The 23,886-nt window shown below is 38.4% G+C and overlaps 1 protein-coding gene across 1 annotated transcript in view; it reads left to right on the top strand.

Annotated features, from left to right (window-relative positions):
- CHN1 (chimerin 1) overlaps window positions 1-23,886 on the top strand; it is a 205,669-nt gene that overhangs the window by 44,012 nt on the left and 137,771 nt on the right. The window contains exons 2-3 of the mRNA XM_040228198.1: window positions 3,336-3,374; window positions 10,048-10,103. Coding sequence (XP_040084132.1) covers window positions 3,336-3,374; window positions 10,048-10,103 — 95 coding nt within the window. The remainder of the gene's footprint in view (window positions 1-3,335; window positions 3,375-10,047; window positions 10,104-23,886) is intronic.

Genomic DNA, 23,886 nt, shown 5'->3' with positions numbered 1-23,886 from the left:
AATGTCTTCTATAATACAGTAGGTGTTCAGGCAAGATCAGAATAAGAATGCATAGGTGAAATTGTAGACAATGCCCTGAGGCAAATATGGTAACCTCATCATGTTTTTAACTTCACTTTTGGTGAAGGCTGGAGAGGATTCTCATTTACTAAAGTTCTCCTGAGTGCAAGATGCTTAATGTATGATACCTAATTTCATCCTCCAACAAACCTGTGTTATTACTATTACCATTTTAGATGATATTATTACTCTGTACCTAAAGAAAAAAGAGGCAGTGAGTTTTCTAAAGTCACACAGCAAGCTAAGGTTGATATTCTCCTCCAGAAATCTTATCTAGGACTAGGTAAACAATCCCCCAGAGACAGAACTTTGACTATTAGCCTCTTTTTCTCTCACCATCTCCAAAGTGGAAATGATCTCCAGGGTCGCCTGCTCATCTGCACAACCTTGTACAGGGTTTGCAAGGAGTTAGGGCCAACTACAAAGTAAGAAGGCACAGTCCCTAACACTTCTCTCACTTCTGACCCCAATTGTAAGTGGGAGGTGGTTCCCTCAAATCACCTTTGGGTTTAATAATTCTCCAGAAGGACTCATAGGACTCACTAAACACTATTATACTGAGAGTCATGATTTATTACAGGGAAAAGGTACAGATTATAATCCACCAGAGAAAGAAGCACCTAAGTCAGGGTCCAGGAGAAGGACTGAATGCAAGTGTCTCTTGTCCTCTGTGGAGTCAGAATGCATTGTCTTCCAGCACTGATGTATGATGAGATACATGGAGGATTTCCAACCAAGGACACTCTCTCAGTCCTTGAGTTCAGAGTTTTTAATGAGGGGTTTATGATTGATGGCCAACGCACAGGGTGGATCTTGGTCTCCAAGTTGACTGCTGTGACCTAAAACCCCACCCTAAGTCACGTTGTTACTCTCTGCCTAGCCCAAGGATCCCAGGCAAATAAAATTACTTCCTAGGAGCTGAAGGTGAAAGTTAAACCTCTTCTTAGGTGCAAGGTTAAATTCTTTACTACCCTGGGTCTCAGCCTTGCTGAGTGCCTTTTTTCTTTTCTTCCTGGCTACATGTGCTGTCTTCCACCTGTGGGTCGGGAGGTGCCTCATCACTGCAGTTTATGCTGTTTGGATGCTGGTGAGAAGGCTGAGACACACACATGAATATTTTAGGCCAAATGCTAGGAGAGTGAACATCCACTTTCTTATTAAACCCAAAACTGGCTTAGGATTGAATGGCAATTTAACAGGATCCATATGGCATCGATGAAATCATTAAATGACTTGAATGCTTAGAGGCAAATTTGTCCTCGTATAAAAAATATAATTCAATTAATTATAATTTATTTTTTAATACAAACATCAGTATAATTGACCTTCCAAACATACACACCCACATGCTCACCCCCACCCCCTAGCTAGGTAAATATGTATATATCTCTATATTACTGTGCTAAGGTCATATTTCATCCTAATGTTATATCATTGCTAGGTGAGTTTACCTGAGATGGTAGTTTTCCTAAATAACTACTCATTCATATACAGATGATCCTCCTTATTCTTGATTCTGTATTTGCAAATTTGCTTACTTGCTAACATTTATTTGTAACCCTTTTAGAATAAATACTTATGACACTTTCATGGTAATTTGCCAACATTTATAGAGTGGCAAATTGAGTTGTCTGACCTGTATATTCCCAGCTGAGGCTGAGCAAGGCAACTCTGCCTTCTGTGTTTCAGCTCTCCTACTGTAAACAAATGTTCTTATCAGGACCTAGTTAATGCCACTTTTTTTTTTTTTTGTACTTTTGTGGCTTTTTATTGGTCATTTTATTGTTTAAAATGGTTCCTAGTGTCAAAATTCTGTCTGGTGTTCCAAAGTGCAAAAAGGCAATGATGTGTCTTATGGAGAAAATACATGTCAGATAAGCTTCTTTGAAGCATAAGTTAAAGTTTAGTTGGCTGTGAGTGAAGTGTTGATGAACCAACAATATATACTAATAAGGTATGTTTAAACAGAAATACGCAGAAAGCAAAGTTATATATTGATTGGCTGATGAAAATATTGTGACCAGAGGTTCACAGGAGCCTAACTTGGTTCCCCAGGAGCAGTGGTTCAGTTGGTTAATTCACTGAGGATGGTGATGCTGTAAGATGCAACTTCTGTGAATAACGAGAGTCAGTTCTGTTATTCGTGTCATCGTTTACTCATTCTTTGAGGAAACATGCATGAAAACTTCTCCTGGTACCAAGTAATTTCTACATGATGTAGAATTTCCCTCTCATGTCCTTTTGCCCACCAGCGGTGGTCTTACTGTAGCCCTCTGATTCAAAGCATTGAAGTGGTGGTTTATGATAACACATCAAAAATGAAGTATAAGATTGCATTTCAAAGGTTGGGATTTGGGGACTGAATGTTTTCAGTCTGTGACAATTTTAATATGAGCTACGTATGCAAGATTCACCCTTCTCAGGAGACTTCCTGTGAATTTCCTTGTTTCCTTGGAGACCATGATTTTCAGGATCAGATTCCTCAATGGGTTTATATTGGATTCCAGCAGAGCCAGGTGATGTGTCTGGCCACACCTCCCGACACCAGAATGCTGTCTGCTGGTTTGGCTGCATGGCCTTGCAGGCATGACTTCGTGCTGGCAAGATGATTCCTCAGCTGCTGTGCTTTACAGATGAGAATGCCAGGCTGTGCTGTCGCCTCTCCTTTCTCCCTCGTGTGCTTGTCCTTCCGTCACTTTGCACTGCCTCTTCTCTCTCCTGATCCGCGTTGGAGCAGAGGGAGGTGCATGGGTCTGGGGAGCACATGTTCACCTCATGTTCTTTGCAGCTCCCTAGATACACTCACCTTCACTGAAGTGTTTCTCATTTCCTGGTTTTGATTGTTCAGGATGTTTGAGGACTAAGGTCCATACCTTGCTGTTCTTTTCTCCTAATGTTAATAAAACCAGTTTCACTGGCATCCTCCCAAAGTGAACAATTCCAGTGAGTTCAGGAATCTTTCAGTGGAATGAAAGTTAAGCCCAGAGACATTATTGACTATTACCTCAGTGATGATAAAACAGTAAATGTTAAGCTTGATGTTCTCAAGTGATAAGCAGTTGAATAAATAACTATAATTTTCTTCAAACATTTCTGTGAAATTTTATTCCAAGGAAGGGGGGACCAAGACTAAAAAATCTTTGAATAACCTTTAGTGCCTAGCACAATGCCTAGGACAAATAGACCTCAACAAATATATATTAAATGAATTAATGGTTAAAATAACTCATTTAAAATATAAATATTAAGTAACGTTAATTTGTTTTTTCTTTCAGATACAGATGAATATAGACCTCCTGTTTGGAAATCTTACTGTAAGTGTACAAATAATTTTAAATTGGGTGGGTTATAGTGCTTAATAAGTAACATAAAAATATTAAGATATTTTTACTATTTTAAGATATTTTTAGATTTTAGAATCTAATCTTCAGTAGATATGAAGATTGACTCAATTTTGTGCCCACTATTGAAAAATTAATTTACAACAAGATTTGTGACTAGCACAGGAAAAGAAACTGTGGGGAAACAGGAACATTTCCACGAAGCCTGTACATGGTTTGCATGTTAGGAATGCATCTCATCCCCGAGTTCACATGGAACTCTGTATTACGGAACTTGAGACCGCTTGCTGACAATGGCTGGTAAAACTAATGCAAGGAGAAACTAACTGAGAACTCAAGGAATCTTTTCTCTAATCCTGATTCTTTGTATCAAAAAGGAATAAATAAATGATGATAAGTCAAGAGGCTAAATTGCTAGAAAGAATGGGTAAAAAGAGGTAAAAGAAAAGTTTTTGTTTTTTTTTTTTGAATTGCCTTCCCAAATATGAGACAGACATTTGAATTCTATATTGTTCTTTAAACTTTGCATTAGAGTATAATTTTTTTCTGATGAATCTATGTTCTTAGTCCTTTATTTTCCCTTCCTTGTTTCCTAGAGAATATTGTTGCATCAAATAAAAGCTATTTCAGGTTTTTTAAAAATGGAAATAAGGTTAATATAATAGTTGTTTTTAAAAAAATCCATGAATGCGCTGTTCTAGAAACCAGTACTGTAAACTTCTGTATGCTGTATAGAGTCGAATAAGCAACCTAAAAAACTTTAAATATAGATTATTAGCATCTTTGTAAATATCGAGTTATTCTGTATTTTGATATTTGTAAGTTGTTGAAATTTGCTGACTGAAAGAGCAGTAATTCAGATTCTTATTTGTTTTGTGTTCCCACAACAATATATTGTTTAATAGGTTTCCACTTTGGGCTAATTATAGTAAGCCCAAAATGTTCAAAAGTGAACAGTCTCTAAAAATATTTCCATGGATGTATTTTCCCCCACCCCTGCTGCTTTCTTTTTGTTTCTGGGGAGTACAGTTCAAAGAAAGAATAAAAATGACTAATGTTCTTTACCTCACAAAGATTTTGTCATACAGTCTCATTGGCGGGAGGCCTATTTAAAATTTTTCTCTGCATTTTCTGGTTTTCAATTTATCTTTATTCCCTTTGCTCTGACTTGTGCCTTGTGCATTTTAATGTAAGAGCATTTATAAAACCTCAGACTGTTATTTAATCATGGTGGTGATTTTTTCCCCCTGTAGAATATTGACTGCTAAATGTGGTATATGCAATTTGTATTTTTTGTATCTTCATATGTCTTAGAGTAGCAACCATTTGTCTTAAAAATGGCATATTTCCTCTTTTGTTTTGGTGATAATACTGAGTTGTAATAGTTTTTTTTTAGTGACTTCAAGCCTGAAGAACCCCTCATCATTTTAATAGTAGAACAAGGAGGAGGTTATTAGAATAGACTTTGTTTTCTGACCATCAAATGCAAAAACTTCCAATTCAAGGAAATTTTGTGATTAATCTGTTAAAGCTAAGCTGAAAGGCCCATCCCATATTTAAAATGAGTCATGTGAAATTACTTTATGAAATCATGATGTTTAAGAATTTGTGTATGTGCACATTTTAACTGATGAGAAACATGTAAGAATTACATTCGCACATTGAAGTAATTGGTATGATGATTGTTTAGACTGTTAAATGTTTTTGTCAAAATTCTGATTCTAGAAAAAAGTGGAGATGTGGGTTGAATTCTTTTGTTTTCTTTTTGTTTCTTTTGCCTTTACCACTCACAGTCACTTTTACAGTTTTATGTCCAGGTAACTGTAAATAATCCCCAGTAAGGTATTTAATAATAATACTGTAAGAAGTCCACACGTCCTAGAGTCTGTGCATTTTAATAGGAAAGGTTTTTTTTAGAACTAACAAGTCTGTGATGCCCTTATTTCATCATCATGAGTGATTGAAGTTTTAAGTTACTGGGGTAAAAGGCTGTATCCTCAATAATTGAGCTGTAACATTTTGTTTAATTCCTATATATGCCTTATTTAGAGTTGATAAGTAACAAATTCTGTTTGTTCATCTTTGGGACTGACAAACCATAATGCATATGTTACCTTCTCTGTATTGTGACCTAAATTTTTATAATTAAAGTAATTCTCAAAATGGTGTGGTAAAATCTGAATGGATTGAGACTTTAAAAAAATCATGTATGTCTGTCCACATAAGGAGATACAAGCAGAATGAAAGCTATTCAGAATGTTTTGATTGTTCACGTCTATTCTATACTACATCTAGAAAACTGAAGGGGACAATTAGTTACATTCTTATGTCAAAAGTTACAGCATGTTAAGGATTTTTCTTCTGTCTTTAGCTTGGTGTGGTCTGAGCAGCTTTTCATAATGTGATTCTATAAGAAACTTATTTTCACTGTGATTCTGTAAGAAACGTTTAACCTGTGTCTATTTTGTGCATTCTGATTTTGGTTCAGTTGATCTTGTGAGAACATAGTTCTAATACCTTACAAATTCAAATCAATAATTTAGTAGGAGTTAGCAAGATATCCAAGTTGAGAACTCTTAAAACAAATGCAGTTTTGCTGCTTTTCAATGTCTTTCTTAAAATCAACCAGGGGCCTAACAGTTTCAAGAGGAGCTGGAATTCTCTTTTACTTTTATTTTTGTTGCTAAATCTCTTTAATTTTTGAATGTTAAACACAAACTTTATTTTAAAAAACAGATGCTGAAAAAACATACGTAAGCCAATTTTGACCTCAAGACGCCAGCTTGTGGACTCTCAACATGATTCACAATGTATTGTCTCTAGGTACTAAGAATTTCTGTAAGAAGTACATAAACATTGGCACTTTTGAGGTGATTAAAAAATGTTGAGTACTTTAATCATACATCTTCTCATCTTGAATTTGGCTCTTAATTTTTGGTGAATTATTATACGATTGTGCAATTTAAGTGTCAGCTGACTTTCAGCTTCAGTTCAGTTCAGTTCAGTCACTCAGTTGTATCCAACTCTTTGCGACCCCATGAACTGCAGCATGCCAGGCCTCCCCGTCCATCACCAACTCCCGGAGTTCACTCAAACTCTCATCCATCGAGTCTGTGATGCCATCCAGCCATCTCATCCTCTGTCGTCCCCTTCTCCTCCTGCCCCCAATCTTTCCCAGCATCAGAGTCTTTTCCAATGAGTCAACTCTTCGCATCAGGTGGCCAAAGTACTGGAGTTTCAGCTTTAGCATCATTCTTTCCAAAGAACACCCAGGACTGATCTCCTTTAGGATGGACTGGTTGGATCTTCTTGCGGTCCAAGGGACTCTCAAGAGTCTTCTCCAACACCATAGTTTAAAAGCATCAATTCTTCAGCGCTCAGCTTTCTTCACAGTCCAACTCTTGCATCCATACATGACCACAGGAAAAACCATAGCCTTGACTAGGTGGACCTTTATTGGCAAAGTAATGTCTCTGCTTTTGAACATGCTCTCTAGGTTGGTCATAACTTTTCTTCCAAGGAGTAAGCGTCTTTTAATTTCATGGCTGCAGTCATCATCTGCAGTGATTTTGGAGCCCCCCAAAATAAAGTCTGACACTGTTTCCACTGTTTCCCCATATATCAGGTTAAATTACAAAAAAAAAAAAAAATACCTTCTGAATTTAGAAGGGCCTGAGTTCATTATTCTTTATTAATTACAGTTTATGATTTTTTATTATCCTTTTGATGAACACTCCCTGAATTCTTATGTTATATTCAGTTATATCCAATATTCAAAGACCCTCCCTTTATATGTATTTTTATTAAAAATGAGTCATAGAGCTAGACTAACCCTGGTACCAGGCCAATAGGGGAGGTGTTTGTCTAAAAATTACTCTTCTCAATCAAACAGAACTATACCCTTTGAAACTCTGGAAGCAAATAGTAAAATTCTAATGAGGTTATCACTCTTTTTCCTACTAGCTTGTCTTAATACTTGCTTACTGAAAAGGTAACTACATCACTGATGATAACCAGATGCTACAATATTTTTGTGCTTTTACTCAAAATCAACACTTTACTTTCTCTGATAACTTGTAATGTCCTCCTCGGGCACTACTCAGTTCTCATAATTGAGTTTCCATAGGTGACCCTACTTTCTAAAACATTTTCTTGACAAAGGAAAACTACTTCTCAAAACAGAAATGTGAACTGAATTTTCATGTCTTAGTTACAAATAGGGAGAAATGGACCTGAAGAATGGACCTTTTTGCAAATCATATTTTGGTCCTCTTGGGAGGATGGAGATTCACAATTATCTCTGGGCTTCACATGTGTCTCCGGTGGTAAAGACCCTGCCTGCCATTGTGGGAAACACAGGAGATGTAGGTTGCATCCCTGGGTTGGGAAGATCCCCTGGAGGAGGGCATGGCACCTCACCCCAGTATTCTTGCCTGGACAATTCCGTGGACAGAGGAGCCTGTGGTCCATAGGATTGCAAAGTTGGACAAGACTGAAGCGACGCAACATGCACGCGCTGGTGATGCACGTGTGCTCTCGCGAAGTGGGCCACACAAATTCATTGCCACTGCTTTCTCTCTTCCCTTCCCATCTCAGAATTATTCCCTTCATATCATCTCTTTAATCCATAAAAACCATATTCACAGGAGCATTTTTGAAAAACCAACTTTCACCGTAAAATATGGTTATCTAAACTATTTTAATATATTTTGTCTCTTAGGGATTTTTGCAACAAGGAGGATAAGGCAGAGGAATACATTTCTATCAGTAGATGTCAAACATTATTAAACGAGGAAGTGTTTTGTTTATTTTTTGATTCTTAAACACTGAAGCTCCATCTTCTTAACACCTTTTAAATCATAGCATTACCATGTTGTTATGTTTTGGTGATGACCTGAAGATGCATTGTGATCATCAAATATTTATTGTAAAGAATTTTCTGTGTTAGTATCAGTCACCTACATATAACAACAGCTAATCTTTGTTGTTTATCATATGCTGGGGACTGTTTTAAGTATTTTATGTATAGTATTTCATCCTTTCAGTAACCTGTAAAGTAGAAACTGTTGCTGTCCCCATTTTCAAATGATGAAAACTGATGTTCAGTATGCAGTGTTAGTGGCAGAGCACCAGCATTCAAATTCCAGGGGGTCTAGTTCAGGAGTTCACATGTGCAGTTTCAGTACTTTGTTGCCTTTACATAAAAGGCAACACAGAACAGTGTACAGAACAGTGCTGCGTGTCTGTGTGTTCTCAGTATATTGACTGTATGTATACACACACAGGCTCCTCTCGTGGCTCTGATGGTAAAGAATCCACGTGCAATGCAGGAGACCTGGGTTGGGAAGATCCCCGGGAGAAGGGAAAGGCCATCCACTCCAGTATTCTGGCCTGGAGAATCCCACGGACTGTATGTAATCCGTGGGGTCGCAAAGAGGCGGAACTGACTGAGCGGCTTTCACTTTCATACACACACATATACATAGTCTAACTGTATGTATTTAAATATGTCTCTGCACTATTTGTGAATATCGTCAGAGGCAGAGTCTATATAATATGTCCACTTGAAATGTGAGCCTTGTATTATTTGACAATCCCAGATGCTGACCCAGATATTACATTGACCAAATGTCTATGTATTTAAATACACTATTAAATTCAGTTATATGTTGACTATACTGTAGAAATAGAAAACAGATCTTCTCCAAGAGATAAACTTAGACCTACATAAACACACTTTCTCTGATAACCATACATTCTTCTGTTTTTTTCTTTGTGTCAAGTCAAAAAGCCTGAAGTGAGGCTTAGAAGGACATATGTGTGTGTGTGCTCAATCGTGTCTGACTCATTGCAACCCCATGGACTATAGCCAGTCAGGTTCCTCTATCCCTGGCAAGAACACTGGAGTGGGTTGCCTTTCCTTCTCCAGGGGTCTTCCTGACCCACGAATTGAACCTATGGCTCCTGCATTGCCAGGCAGATTCTTTACCATTGAGCCACCTGGGAAGCCCTTAGAAGGTCATGGTATTGACAGTTTTTCACCAGTCCATTTTCAGATGTCCAAAAAATTATCCTCTGGCTAACTATTTGGCATTTGAATTCTCTCTTGCTGCATTTACCCTAGTTGAATAAGTGGTGGTAACTTTGGCTCAGAAACTTTGTTTCTAGGAGAGATTATCTTTGAAGATATATGTTCACAAGATAAATAGGGGGGAAAAAAACTGTATGTGTTACATCTAGCCTATAAATCCTAATTTTAGTTTCAAGTTTGACACTTAATAATGTGCTGTTAAAATACACAACTATTATTTGTTTATAACAGAGACATTCTTTATGTAATATATCCATAAAAATTGAGGAAAATAAATGACCAGATTATGGAGAGCAGAGCCAAATATCCAGTATTGAGTTGTTATAACACTTCTGTGGCTTATAATTTTTTTATTTGTGTTTGCTTCTGGGCTTTCACTAAATATACTTTGGCTTACTTTCTTTACTTTTTTCACAACAAAATTTAATTTAATAGCAAATAGGACTGTACCACAGTTTTCTTACGAAAGTTAAAAAGCAGGCAGGCTTTGATTCTTAATATATTCAGATGTTCTGCATAAGGGAAACTGACATCTTTTATTTTCTAACTTCCCAGTATATCAACTGCAACAAGAAGCCCCTCATCCTCGGAGAATTACCTGTACTAATGAGGTGGGTGTAATGAAACCATTATGAAATGTCTCTCAATCATTTGTTTCCCAAACTTTGACCTTTTTCAGTGGTGCGGTTGTTTGTGGGATTAACTGTTAATGCTACTTAACGTCATAAAATTGTAACTTGAATGCATTTTTCTTAACATTCTTCTCACTTTTTAATAGACTATTTGGAACAGGATAGAATAAGACAATATAGTTTTAAGTGATGTTAGTATTCTTTTCAGTGAATTTATCCGTTCTTCCATTTCTTATTGTTTTATTCTTCTTAAAGTTTGAAGGCATCATTGTAACATTATTGAAGTAATTTTTCCATCAATAAAAGATTTATTTATTTATTTATTTATTTTTTTTTTTTTCAATAAAAGATTTAAATCACGATTTTCAAAAGCAAAAGTCATGGACAGTTCACCAAAAGTGATATATATATGCAAGATAATATATGAAAAGATGTTCAACTTCATTAATAAGAGAAATGCAAATTGAAATATACAGTGAAAATTTTCACTTTTCAGATTGGTAAAACGTTCAGCAGCTTAGAATATACTCTTGGTTGGTAAACCTGTGAGGAAATAGGCACTCATATGTTGCTGATGGGGATGTGAAATGCTACAACTTTATATGGAAGTTTTGTGATGTCTAACATCTTCATTTATCATTTGACCTAGCAGTCCAAATTCTACTCTGAATAACTCTGATGAATTGCCTGTAAAAATATGAAATAGTGTATGCCCAAAAGTTTTTCACTGTAGGATTATTTGTAATGGCAGAATGTTGAAAAAAAAATCTAAATGTTCCTAGGCAACTGACTGAATAAATTACAATACTAAAAAGAAAAAGGAAGAATTCTATGAGCTGATATGGATTATTTCCATATACAGAATTTATATGTAGTAATTATGATGCCTATTTAGTAATAAAGAAGGGAAAATAAAAGAGAGAAATAAATTTTACTTTTGCAAAAGAGAAACACAGGAAGGTTAAAACCCAGATAATAGTGAAATAGTTTTCCATAAGGAGTGGGTGAGGAGCAGTGTAGAGGGGATAAGGGTGGAAGTGAGACTTCTCTGTGGGTGTGTTACTTCTGAACTATGCAATTCTGAACTATGCAAGTGTCTCACATATTTAAATAACAAAATTAAATAAAAAGGATTTTAAAAACTCTGAAATTGAATACAAATAGAAACAAGTGAATGTAACAAATTCATAAGGTTATCACCCCTTTGCTGACAAAGGTCCATATAGTCAAAGCTACGGTTTTTCCAGTAGTCATGTATGGATGTGAGAGTTGGAGTGTAAGGAAAGCTGAGTGCCAAAGAATTGATGCCTTCCAACAGTGGTGTTGAAGAAGACTCTTGAGAGTCCCTTGGAGTGCAAGGAGATCAAACCAGTCAATCCTAAAGGAAAGCAATCCTGAATATTCATTGGAAGGACTGATACTGAAACTGAAGCTCCGATACTTTGGCCCACTGATGTGAAGCGTCACCTCATTGGAAAAGACCCTGATGCTGGAACAGATTGAAGGCAGGGGGAGAAGGGGACGACAGGATGAGATGGTTGGATGGCATCACCGACTCGATGGACATGGGTTTGAGCAAGCTCCAGGAAATGGTGAAGGACGGGGAAGCCTGGCATGCTACAGTCCATGGGGTCACAGAGTCAGACACTACTGAGCGACTGAATCACAACAAATCACCCCAAGTTAAGTAGCTTTTAAACGTATTGTTTTGGCTTTATATATGTAGAAGGGAATATTCTAAGATCTGAAACCTATGAAAAGATGCTTTAACTATAGTTAGTTGGTATGTTGTTGTTACTGGTACTTGTTCAGAAATTGTGCAGTTATCTTGTTGTAACATAGGATAGAACAAAGGAGTAATTATATTGGATTTTGGGGAACTCACTCAGTCGTGTTCGACTCTTTGTGACCCCATGGACTGTAGCCTACCAGGCTCCTCTGTCCATGGGATTTTCCAGGCAATAGTACTGGAGTGGATTGCCATTTCCTTCTCCAGGGGATCTTCCCGACCCAAGGATCGAACCCAGGTCTCCCACATTGTAGACAGACGCTTTACCGTCTGAGCCACCAGGGAAGTCCAACCAAAGTTTTAGGAGATACAAATACTGAATGGGAGGAAAACGACAAGTACACTGTGGAATTGAATTTGAATTGGAGGTATCAATATGACCTTATAGATTTTTTAAAAATATATTTTCCATCTCAGTTCATGGAAAGTTCTTAGAAGAAATGTCCCAGTAAGAATGAATAAAACCAGTGCTCAGATTTTAGTTTCCAAGTACTATTTCCTACTAAAAGGAGTCAGTGCTCCTTAGAGAAATTTCCTGATTCTAGAATATAGGGGTGGGAGGTCTGGGAACATCTTATGTCAGAAAGCAGGTGGATGAGGATGTGTCAAAAACACATAGGATCCCACTTGAAGAGTTCCTACAAGCAAAATTTGGGACAATTTGACATCAGAAAGAGTGATAGTAATGAATTACAACACATTGAATGAAAAGAGATTTTGTAAGTCTGTAATGTTACTTAAGGAAAAAAAGAAAAACCTTCCCCAATACAAAGAGGAAAACAAAGGAGAGAAGATTGTTCTTTCCAGTACACTAGTAGCTAAAAATGCAGAAAGAATGGTAATGATTTTTTCACTCATAATTGAGTCAAGCAGGGATTTATCATTGGACATTAAAACATTGAATAAAAAGTTACATGTGAATAGAATAATCACATGGTCTTGATTATATTTCCAGTCCCGTTCACTCTCCCCAAATTCCAGACTATATGCCCAGTGTCTGCCCTACCTCCTCTTCCAGTTATCTAGTGGGCATCCCAAATATAACACGTCCAAAGGAGAACTGACCTTCATCCTCCTTCCCAAACCTGCTTTACCAGAGCCTTCCACATCTCAGTTACTGGCAGTTCCTTACTTACAGTTGAACCAATCCAAACCATGCATCATCCTTGATGGCTTTTTATTTTATTCTCTATCAACTGTGTACAATTAATCCATCAGGAAGTCCTATTGGGTCTGTCTTCAGAATAAGTCCAGAACATGTCTAGAATTCTACCACTTCTTACTATCTCCATAGCTACCATTCAGGTATGTACTTTGGAAACTGTTAGATTCCCACCCAAATCCATTCTTTCTTTGGAAATAAGGTTACTCTAAATTTCATCAGCTTTTTTCTTTTTTTTCAATAGTCATGTCCATGTGACAGTTTTCTCTTGTGGAATAGAAGTGAAGCTTAATGTCGGGTCCATTAAAACTTTCCACCCAACTCCTTCTGAATTATTTTTACCTTCTGCTTGAATTCAGATAAAAACTAAGAACACTCGACAAGGAAATGGTGGAGCTACAAGATGGAAGATATCTGGATGTAGGACAGTTGTGTTCTTGACTTGAATACTTACCTAGAAATTATATACAGGCATACTTAGTTTTTGCTTCCCTGATAGCTCAGTTGGTAAAGAATCTGCCTGCAAAGCAGGAGACCCCAGTTCGAACACTGGGTCAGGAAGATCCACTGGAGAAGGGATAGGGTACCCACTCCAGTATTCTTAGGCTTCACTTGTGGCTTAGCTGGTAGTCCGCCTGCTATGTGGGAGACCTGGGTTCAATTCCTGAGTTGGGAAGATCCCCTGGAGAAGGGAACGGCTACCCACTCCAGTATTCTGGCCTGGAGAATTCCATGGACAGTCTATGGAATTGCAGAGGGTTGGACACAACTGAGTGACTTTCACTTTCATAGTTGGTTTTGTTGTGCTCTGCAGATATTACATTACCAAATTGAGGGTTTGTGGTAACCCTGTGTTTCACACAAGTCTCTCAGAGCCATTTGTCCATCAGCATTTGCTCACTTCGTGTCTTTCTGTCACATTTTGAGAATTCCCACAATATTTCAAATTTTGCATTGTTGACATTTTGTTCTGCTGATCTGTGATCAGTGTTACTATTGTAATTGTTTTCAGTTCAGTTCAGTTCAGTCGCTCAGTCATGTCCGACTCTGCAACCCCATGAATCATAGCACGCCAGGCCTCCCTGTCCATCACCAACTCCCGGAGTTCACTCACACTCACGTCCATCGAGTTGGTGATGCCATCCAGCCATCTCATCCTCTGTCGTCCCCTTCTCCTCCTGCCCCCAATCCCTCCCAGCATCAAAAGTCTTTTCCAATGAGTCAGCTCTTCCCATGAGGTGGCCAAAGTACTGGAGTTTCAGCTTTAGCATCATTCCTTCCAAAGAAATCCCAGGGTTGATCTCCTTCAGAATGGACTGGTTGGATCTCCTTGCAGTCCAAGGGACTCTCAAGAGTCTTCTCCAACACCACAGTTCAAAAGCATCAATTCTTCGACACTCAGCCTTCTTCACAGTCCAACTCTCACATCCATACATGACCACTGGGAAAACCATAGCCTTGACTAGATGGACCTTAGTCGGCAAAGTAATGTCTCTGCTTTTGAATATGCTATCTAGGTTGGTCATAACTTTTCTTCCAAGGAGTAAGCGTCTTTTAATTTCATGGCTGCAGTCACCATCTGCATTGATTTTGGAGGCCCCCAAAATAAAATCTGACACTTTTCTACTGTTTTCCCATCTATTTCCCATGAAGTGATGGGACTGGATGCTGTGATCTTCGTTTTCTGAGTGTTGAGCTTTCAGCCAACCTTTTCACTCTCCTCTTTCACTTTCAAGAGGCTTTTTAGTTCCTCTTCACTTTCTGCCATAAGGGTGGTGTCATCTGCATGTCTGAGGTTATTGATATTTCTCCTGGCAATCTTGATTCCAGCTTGTGTTTCTTCCAGTCCAGCGTTTCTCATGATGTACTCTGCATATAAGTTAAATAAGCAGGGTGACAATATACAGTCTTGACATACTCCTTTTCCTATTTGGAACCAGTCTGTAATTGTTTTGAGGCACCATTAACCACCTCCACTTAAGATGGCAGACTTAATAAATGTGGGTTTTCTGACTTCTCCACCGACTGACCATTCCCCCCGTCTCTCTCCTTCTCCTCAGGCCTCCCTATTCCCTGAGACAAAACAATATTGAAATTAGGCCAATTGATAGTCCTTGGAATAGCTTCTTAAGTGTTCATGTGAAAAAATTGCACATCTCTCACTTTAAATCAGAAGCTAGGCATGATTAAGCTTAGTAGGGAAGGCTGGTTGAAAGCTGAGATGGACCAAAAAGCTAGGCCTCTTGTGCTGAACAGTTAGCCAGGTTGTGAATGCAAAAGAAAAGTTCCTGAAAAGTGCCACTCCAGTGAACACACAAATGATAAGAAAGTGAAATAGTTAATAGCTGATGTAGAGAGAGTTTCCATGGTCTTGATAGAAGATCAAACCAACCACCACATTCCCTTAAGCCAAAGCCTGATTCAGAGCAAGGTTCTAACTCAATTCTATGAAGACTGAGAGAGGTGAGGAAGCTGCAGAAAAAAAGTCTGAAGCTAGCAAACGTTGGATCCTGAGGTTTAAGGAGAGAAGCCATCTCGTAACATCAAAGTGCAAGATGAAGCAGCAAGTACTGATATACAAGCTACAGCAAGTATCCAGAAGATCTTGCTAAGATAATTAACAAAGGTCGTTACACAAAACAACAGATTTTCCGTGTGAATAAAATTGGAATTCGTATCTTTACATGGGAAGAATAGTCATCTAGGTCTTTCATGGCTCGAGAGGAAAAGTCAATGCTTGGCTTCAGAGGACAGGGTTAGGGGTCTTGTTAGGGTCTCTAGTGCAGATGGTCACTTTTGAGTTGAAGCCAGTGCTCATTTACCATTCTGAAAATCCTAGGGCCCTGAAGAGTTATGCTAAATCTACTCTGCTTGTGCTCTGTAAATGGAACAAAAAACCTGGATGACAGCTCATCTGTTTACAACATAGTTTTCTTTTTACTATTTTAAGCCCACTGTTGAGACCTGCTGCTCAGAAAAAGCTATTCCTTTCAAAATATTTCTGCTCGTTGGCAATGCACCTGATCACCCAAGGGCTCTGATGGAGATATATGAGATTAATGTTTTTTTCATGCCTGCAGGGCTTCCTCGGTAGCTCAGGTGGTGGAGTCTGCCTGCAAGGTAGAAGATGTGAGTTTGATCCCTGGGTTGGGAAGACACCCTGGAGAAGGAAATGGCAACCCACTCCACTATTCTTGCCTGGAGAATCCCATAGACAGAGGAGCTTGGCACTGGCCTACAGTCCATGGGTTCGCAAAGAGTCGGACACAACTGAGCAACTAACACTTCTGCTTTTAACACAGCATCCATCGTGCAGCTTGGATCAGGAGTAATTTTGACTTCTAGGTCTTTATTATATAAGAAATGTGTTTTATTTCTGTAGATGGATCTGAGCAAAGCCAATGAAAAGTTTCTGGAATGGAATCACCTTTTTCTAGATGCCATGAATAAAATTCATGATTCACAGGAAGAGGTCAAAATATCAGCAGTAACAGGAATTTGGGAGAAGTTGATTTCAATCCTCATGGATGCCTTTGAGGGGTTCTTGACTTCAGTGGAGGGAGTAACTGCAGATATGGTAGAAATATCAAGAGACCTAGGATTAGAGGTGAAGCCTCAAGATGTGACTGAGTTGCTGCAATCTCATGTAAAACTTCAATAGAGGAGGAGTTACTTCTTATGGATGAGCAAAGAAAGGGATTTCTTGAGGTGGAGTCAGGTGCTAGGGAATGTGCTGTGAAGACTGTCGAAATGACAAGATTTTAGAATATTATATAAACTTAGTTGATAAAGCAGAATTTGAGAGGATTGGCTCCCTGGGTAAAATGCTACCAAATAGTATTGCATGCTGCAGGGAAATTGTTCATGAAAAGGAGAGTCCATGGATGAGGCAGACATCATTGTTGTCTTATTTTAAGAAATGACCACAGCTTCCCAACCTTCAGCAGCCACCACTCTTATTAGTCAGCAGCCATCAACATTAGGTAAGACCTTGCACCAGATTATGACTCAGTGAAGGCTCAGGTGATAGTTAACATTTTTTAGCAAAGAATATTTTAAAATTAAGATACATATATTATTTTTTAGTTGTAATGCTATTCCACAGTAGCATGTAAATATTAACTTACATGCATTGGGAAACCAAATAATTTGTGAGACTCACTTTACTGCAATATTTGCGTTATTGTGGGATTCTGGAACCGAATCCACAGTATCTCTGAGGTCTGCCTATGTTAGCAAGAAATAGACTTCTATATGTTGAAGTCAATTTGTCATACTAAATTATTCTACCCTCTTATTGTGTAACAGAAATGATTCTTAACTGATCTTTCCCCTCCTGGTCTGAATTCTCATCATAGGATGTTCTTTTTGAAACTTCAGTCAGATCATGTCACTCTTCTTCCCTGAACTGTGCATTGGTTTCCTGTTTCAGAGTAAAAGCCAAGTCTTAGCATGACTTACAAGGGCCTGTATAACCATCACATCTGCTTTGTTTTGCTGTGCTCATTTACTGTTTCTCTGTCGCTCATTTTCTCTCCTGTCCTGCTTTGGCCACACCAGCCTTCATGATATTCCTCAAATGCTCCAGGTATGCTTCTCTTGAGCTCTTATTAGAAGTTTTCTCTGCTATCCACGTGGCTAATTTGTTCATATCCTTCAAGTCTCCTCATCTCAGTGAGGCCCATGCTGACCACTGTATTTAAAATTATACTTTATCACCCCCAGCATTTCCAGTCCTCACCTATCTTTGTTTCCATAACACTTCTCAATCTGTAACATATTGTGTAATTTCATAACCTGTTATGTTTATTGCTCTTTCTTTTCTTGAATATAAGCTCCCTGAGCATAGAGCGATTACTCTATTTTGTTGATTAGTATTTCCCGGGTGCCTTGAACATTGCTTGACACTTAAGTATAGGTGCTTAATAAAGACTTGTTAAGTAAATGAATGGGAGGTACAGAGCACATATTTAACATTTATTCTATTTCAGAGGACATACTCTGCTATGTGAGAGTATGAGTTTGGTACAGGAGTGGGAGGAAAGCAGTTTAATTGAAATAATATTCTTCAGTTCTGATTACCTCTGTGCTGACACAGCCTATAGCTTAACTTTTGACTCTGTAGAAATAAAGATTATCATGCTCATATGTCTCTTGGGTGTTTTGATGATCCCTTATTTAACACTTATATTATGTACTGTATCTGGAAAGGATTTTTTGAATGTTCAGTAGTAATATTGAGTTATTAAACCAACTATTTAAAAATCAACCTATCCATTCAAAAACTTGCTTTCACCATATTTTAATGTCATCTTTATGCTTCATTGTAAAAAAAATTAATGATGCCTTAATGTAGAAGTACATTTGAAAAGGGATCACATCTACAATTGCAGAAAAATGCCTTTACTGTTGAACTGTTAATGTAAACAGATTGATAGTTTCCACCTCTTTAGCCCTACTACTAGAAGTTATTTGAATCTAAGGTGGGCAAATAGTGGGAAAAGAAGTTTATTTTTAAAAATTTACCTATTCACCTTCCTAATATAGTCTACTAATAAAAAAATAACTAATATCAAGAAGCTGAATACCTGGCTTTCAGCAAGTCCCTATATAGTAATTGCAGAGCTTTAAAAAATATAAATATTCTTTATTGAATTTGTAAAATCCAACAGCACATAGAGGGCTATCCTGCTTGGCATGCTGAAAGTTAGTGTTTTCTTGGATAAAGTATAAAATGCAATGGAAAGTATCCTGTATCCTTAATACTTCAAATTTTGATCTAAATATTGTGATTGAGTACTGCCCACCCCGACCTGTGCTAACTGAACATGGATCAACCAGAATCAGATAACTAAAATTCAGTTCAGTTCAGTTCAGTTGCTCAGTCGTGTCCGATTCTCTGCGACCCCATGAATCGCAGCACACCAGGCCTCCCTGCTGCTGCTGCTGCTGCTAAGTCACTTCAATCGTATCCGACTCTGTGTGACCCCATAGATGTCAGCCCACCAGGCTCCGCTGTCCCTGGGACTCTCCAGGCAAGAACACTGGAGTGGGTTGCCATTTCCTTCTCCAATGCATGAAAGTGAAAAGTGAAAGTGAAGTCACTGAGTCGTGGCCAACTCTCAGCAACCCCATGGACTGCAGCCCACCAGGCTCCTCCATCCATGGGATTTTCCAGGCAAGATTACTCGAGTAGGGGTGCCATTGCCTTCTCCCCAGGCCTCCCTGTCCATCACCAACTCCTGGAGTTCACTCAGACTCACGTCCATTGAGTCAGTGATGCCATCCAGCCATCTCATCCTCTGTCGTCCCCTTCTCCTCCTGCCCCCAATCCCTCCCAGCATCAGAGTCTTTTCCAATGAGTCAACTCTTTGCATGAGGTGGCCAAAGTACTGGAGTTTCAGCTTTAGCATCATTCCTTCCAAAGAAATCCCAGGGCTGATCTTCAGAATGGATTGGTTGGATCTCCTTGCAGACCAAGGGACTCTCAAGAGTCTTCTCTGACACCACAGTTCAAAAGCATCAATTCTTTGGCACTCAGCATTCTTTATAGTCCAGCTGTCAACATCCATTCATGACCACTGGAAAAACCACAGCCTTGACTAGACGGACCTTTGTGGACAAAGTAATGTCTCTGCTTTTGAATATGCTGTCTAGGTTAGTCATAACTTTCCTTGCAAGGAGTAAGTGTCTTTTAATTTCATGGCTGCAGTCACCATCTGCAGTGATTTTGGAGCCCCCCAAAATAAAGTTAGCCACTGTTTTCACTTTTTCCCTATCTATTTGCCATGAAGTGATGGGACTGGATGCCATGATCTTAGATTTCTGAATGTTGAGCTTTAAGCCAACTTTTTCACTCTCCTCTTTCACTTTCATCAAGAGGCTCTTTAGTTTTTCTTCACCTTCTGCCATTATTGATATTTCTCACAGCAGTCTTGATTCCAGCTTGTGTTTCTTCCAGCCCAGCATTTCTCATGATGTACTCTGCATATAAGTTAAATAAGTAGGTTGACAATATACAACCTTGATGTACTCCTTGTCCTATTTGGATTTTCCTATTAATGGATGATAAACGTTAGACAGCCTTTGTAAGTTCCATGATACTTATCGATATTGTTTTTTTTGTCACCTTTTCCCTGCACGTCTTTTGTTAATATGTAGTTCTTTGACAGGTACCCACTCCTTCACTGTGCTGGCACTGCTTTCTCTTGTGGTTTTTATTTTATTTTTTTGGTTTGTTGAAGTCTGTTATTCACATTATCGGCTTCCCTGGTGGCATAGTAGTAAAGAGTTCACCTGCCAATGCAGGAGACATGGGTTTGATCTCTGGGTCAGAAAGATCCCCTGGAAAAGGAAATGGCAACCCACTCTAGTATTCTTGCCTGGGAAATCCCATGGACAGAGGAGCCTGGTGAGCTACAGTCCAAGGGGATGGCAAAAGAGTTGGACACAGCTTAGCGACGAAACAATAATAATATTGTCCATGTTGATTTTTTTGTGGTGTAAAATGCATGAGAAGAAACAATAATTTTGAAAATGTAGTGGAAAATGTGTTCTTCACTGGAAAACTGTATTGTCTACCTGCTGCGCATCCTTACAGAGTCTCTGATTTTAGTCTTTCATTGTCTTTGAGCTCCTCCTCCTCATCCTAGTCTTCCTTTTCCTCTTTCTCCTCCCTTTCCTCTTCCTCCCCTTTAATCCTCTCCTCATTCTCAGTTTTCCTCCCCTTCACTTTAACATAGGAAGTAAAAAATAGATCCAAAGCTTGATTTGAATATTTACTGACTTATAAGTCTTTAATTCAATATCTACCATTGTAGGAAGCAAACACCAAATGCAGGTTTTTCCCTCCCTCTTCCCTCCTTCATGCCTCCAGATTAACTGAGCCATTTTGAAAAACAGTATAAAATAAAATTTTGACAGTTGAAAGCATTTTTATTTTTGTAGATAGGCTTTATATACATCCTCTAGGTTGCTGCCTGAAAACTTAATAATATTTGCCCAAGGTCATATTCCTTAGCGTTTCATGTATTTATACCCTTTCAGGAAGCATGCTGTAGAATTCCAGAGTAAGTTTAAAGTGGCTGCCTCTATGTACCATTGTTCAAATATAAACAGAAGGGAAGAATGGATGTCTGACTGTGATGTCTGACGAGGTCAGTACCACTGTTAGGACAGAGCAGCAATGAACATTTTGAAAGTGTTCTGTTTTAGTTCATTCTTCTAGTGGTTTCATCTTCAGAATTATATATTCTTTAAAGTTGACTTTAAATTAGAAAAAAACATTTTTTTAGAACTACTGTTTGGAACTATGGCCATGAATAGGGTTTCATTAAAGAAGTAATCCAAAATATGAATCTGTATTATTGTGGGAGAGGAGGGGAAAGGATTAACAATTATTATATATATATATATATATATTAATTTCTGCTATTTTCAGTTTTTTCTTTGGAGAGCAAAATACTTCTATATGAAATAAGTTATTTTTGTTTTTGTGAAAAAAATATAAGAATTAAGATTTTAATTTGGAAGAGTGTGGTTTGATGAATTTGATTAAAATGTTTTATGTATGAAGAAAGTAGGTCATTACTGACAGAGTTCTACAATAAATGTTAATTTGATGGATTCCATTGACATTTAAAATATTGTAGAATGGCATCTGTTTAGCTATCAAATTCTTATATTATGTACTTTATGTTATATTCAATAATGGTAGATTAACTTAAAGTTTTCTTTCTGTGGTGGAAGGACATACAACATTTACACAGACCAAGCTACAAAACCTTTTATGAGCACCTTTTATTTTTAGTTAGGAATTTTTTGTTCTCCTCATTTCTCATTTTACCCATTATCAGTTCAGTTCAGTCGCTCAGTTGTGTCCGACTCTTTGTGACCCCATGAATTGCAGCACGCCAGGCCTCCCTGTCCATCACCAACTCCCGGAGTTCACTCAGACTCAAGTCCATCGAGTCCGTGATGCCATCCAGCCATCTCATCCTCTGTTGTCCCCTTCTCCTCCTGCCCCTAATCCCTCCCAGTATCACAGTCTTTTCCAATGAGTCAACTCTTCGCATGAAGTGGGCAAAAACTGGAGTTTCAGCTTCAGCATCAGTCCTTCCAATGAACACCCAGGACTGATCTCCTTCAGAATGGACTGGTTGGATCTCCTTGCAGTCCAAGGGACTCTCAAGAGTCTTCTCCAACACCACAGTTCAAAGGCATCAGTTCTTCGGCGCTCAGCCTTCTTCGCAGTCCAACTCTCACATCCATACATGACCACTGGGAAAACCATAGCCTTGACTAGATGGACCTTAGTCAGCAAAGTAATATCTCTGCTTTTCAATATGCTATCTAGGTTGGTCATAACTTTTCTTCCAAGGCATAAGCGTCTTTTAATTTCATGGTTGCAGTCACCATCTGCAGTGATTTTGGAGCCCCCAAAAATGAAGTCTGACACTGTTTCCCCATCTATTTCCCATGAAGTGATGGGACCAGATGCCATGATCTTCATTTTCTGAATGTTGAGCTTTAAGCCAACTTTTTCACTCTCCTCTTTCACTTTCATCAAGAGGCATTTTAGTTCCTCTTCACTTTCTGCCATAAGGGTGGTATCATCTGCATATCTGAGGTTATTGATATTTCTCCCGGCAGTCTTGATTCCAGCTTGTGTTTCTTCCAGTCCAGCGTTTCTCATTATATGCTATCATAAAAAAATGTTACCTACTAAATATAGAAAATTAGGGAAAGCAAAGCATATAATTCAGCACAAGTGCTAATTTAAAATCACGTCTTACCCATATTGACTTCAACCAGTTTTTGTCTGAAAAAAGGTCCTTGACTATTATTACAAACTTCAGAAACTTAGAAATAAGCATACAAATGGTTATATACACACAAACATTTTTATTATTGCATATAACATTTAAATTCCCAGTTTGATCTGTTTGGAAGTAAACTAGTTTTAGGATTATTTATAATCGTTTGTATGGTTTCATTTGAATTCATTTCAAATTGATTGTAAGGTGGTTATGGGTCGGGAAGATCCCCTGGAGAAGGAAATGGCAAACCACTCCAGTACTCTTGCCTGGAGAATCCCATGGAGGGAGGAGCCTGCTAGGCTACAGTCCATGGGATCGCAAAGAGTCGGACACGACTGAGTGACTTCACTTCACTATATTACCGACTAAACCTTTAATTTGATTATCAGGGTAATGTCTGTGAGTTTGAAAAGACTATCCCAAGTCACTACTTAAATAATGATACCTTAGACATCCCCTAAACATGTAGGGGAGGAAAAACCTCTTTCCTCTTAAATTCAGTGTCTGGGCCTACAAATTAAACTTAACAGAAGAGAGATTAACAGAAAAGATTTATTTCATATGTACTTCGGTGAGGAGGGGCTCAAAGCAGGTATATGAAAACTCCAAGAGGCAGTTACACCCAGGGGCTTATCAGCCATTTTAAAAAGGAATATTCAAGTGTTTAAAAGAGACAAAGGAAACAGGAGTCTGGGCTTCCAAGAGAGGTGGTAAGTTGTGGGAAGGTGATTAGGAACTGTACAGTAAGTAAGGGCTACTTCGTGAGGGTTAATTATGCAGATTCAAGTCATCTTGGGTGATCAGTGTTGTCTCTGAAGTTAGGTTCTTCTGCTCCTGTTTCGGGAGAAGAGGATGCCTTTACAAAGGGAAGTTAAATATACGTCCTAGTTTTAGACAGAAATGGGGAGGGCAGATGTCTCTTCCTGTGTTTGCTCTTTCTTAATTGCCTTCAGCTCAAAATAATCCTTATGCTAAAGTGGCATGATCTGATCC

This window comes from Oryx dammah, unplaced genomic scaffold (assembly GCF_014754425.2).
Source record: "Oryx dammah isolate SB20612 unplaced genomic scaffold, SCBI_Odam_1.1 HiC_scaffold_27, whole genome shotgun sequence".
Lineage (NCBI taxonomy): Eukaryota > Metazoa > Chordata > Mammalia > Artiodactyla > Bovidae > Oryx > Oryx dammah.
The sequence above is the reverse complement of the archived record's forward strand: the minus strand, read 5'-3'. Positions and strand labels throughout refer to the sequence as shown.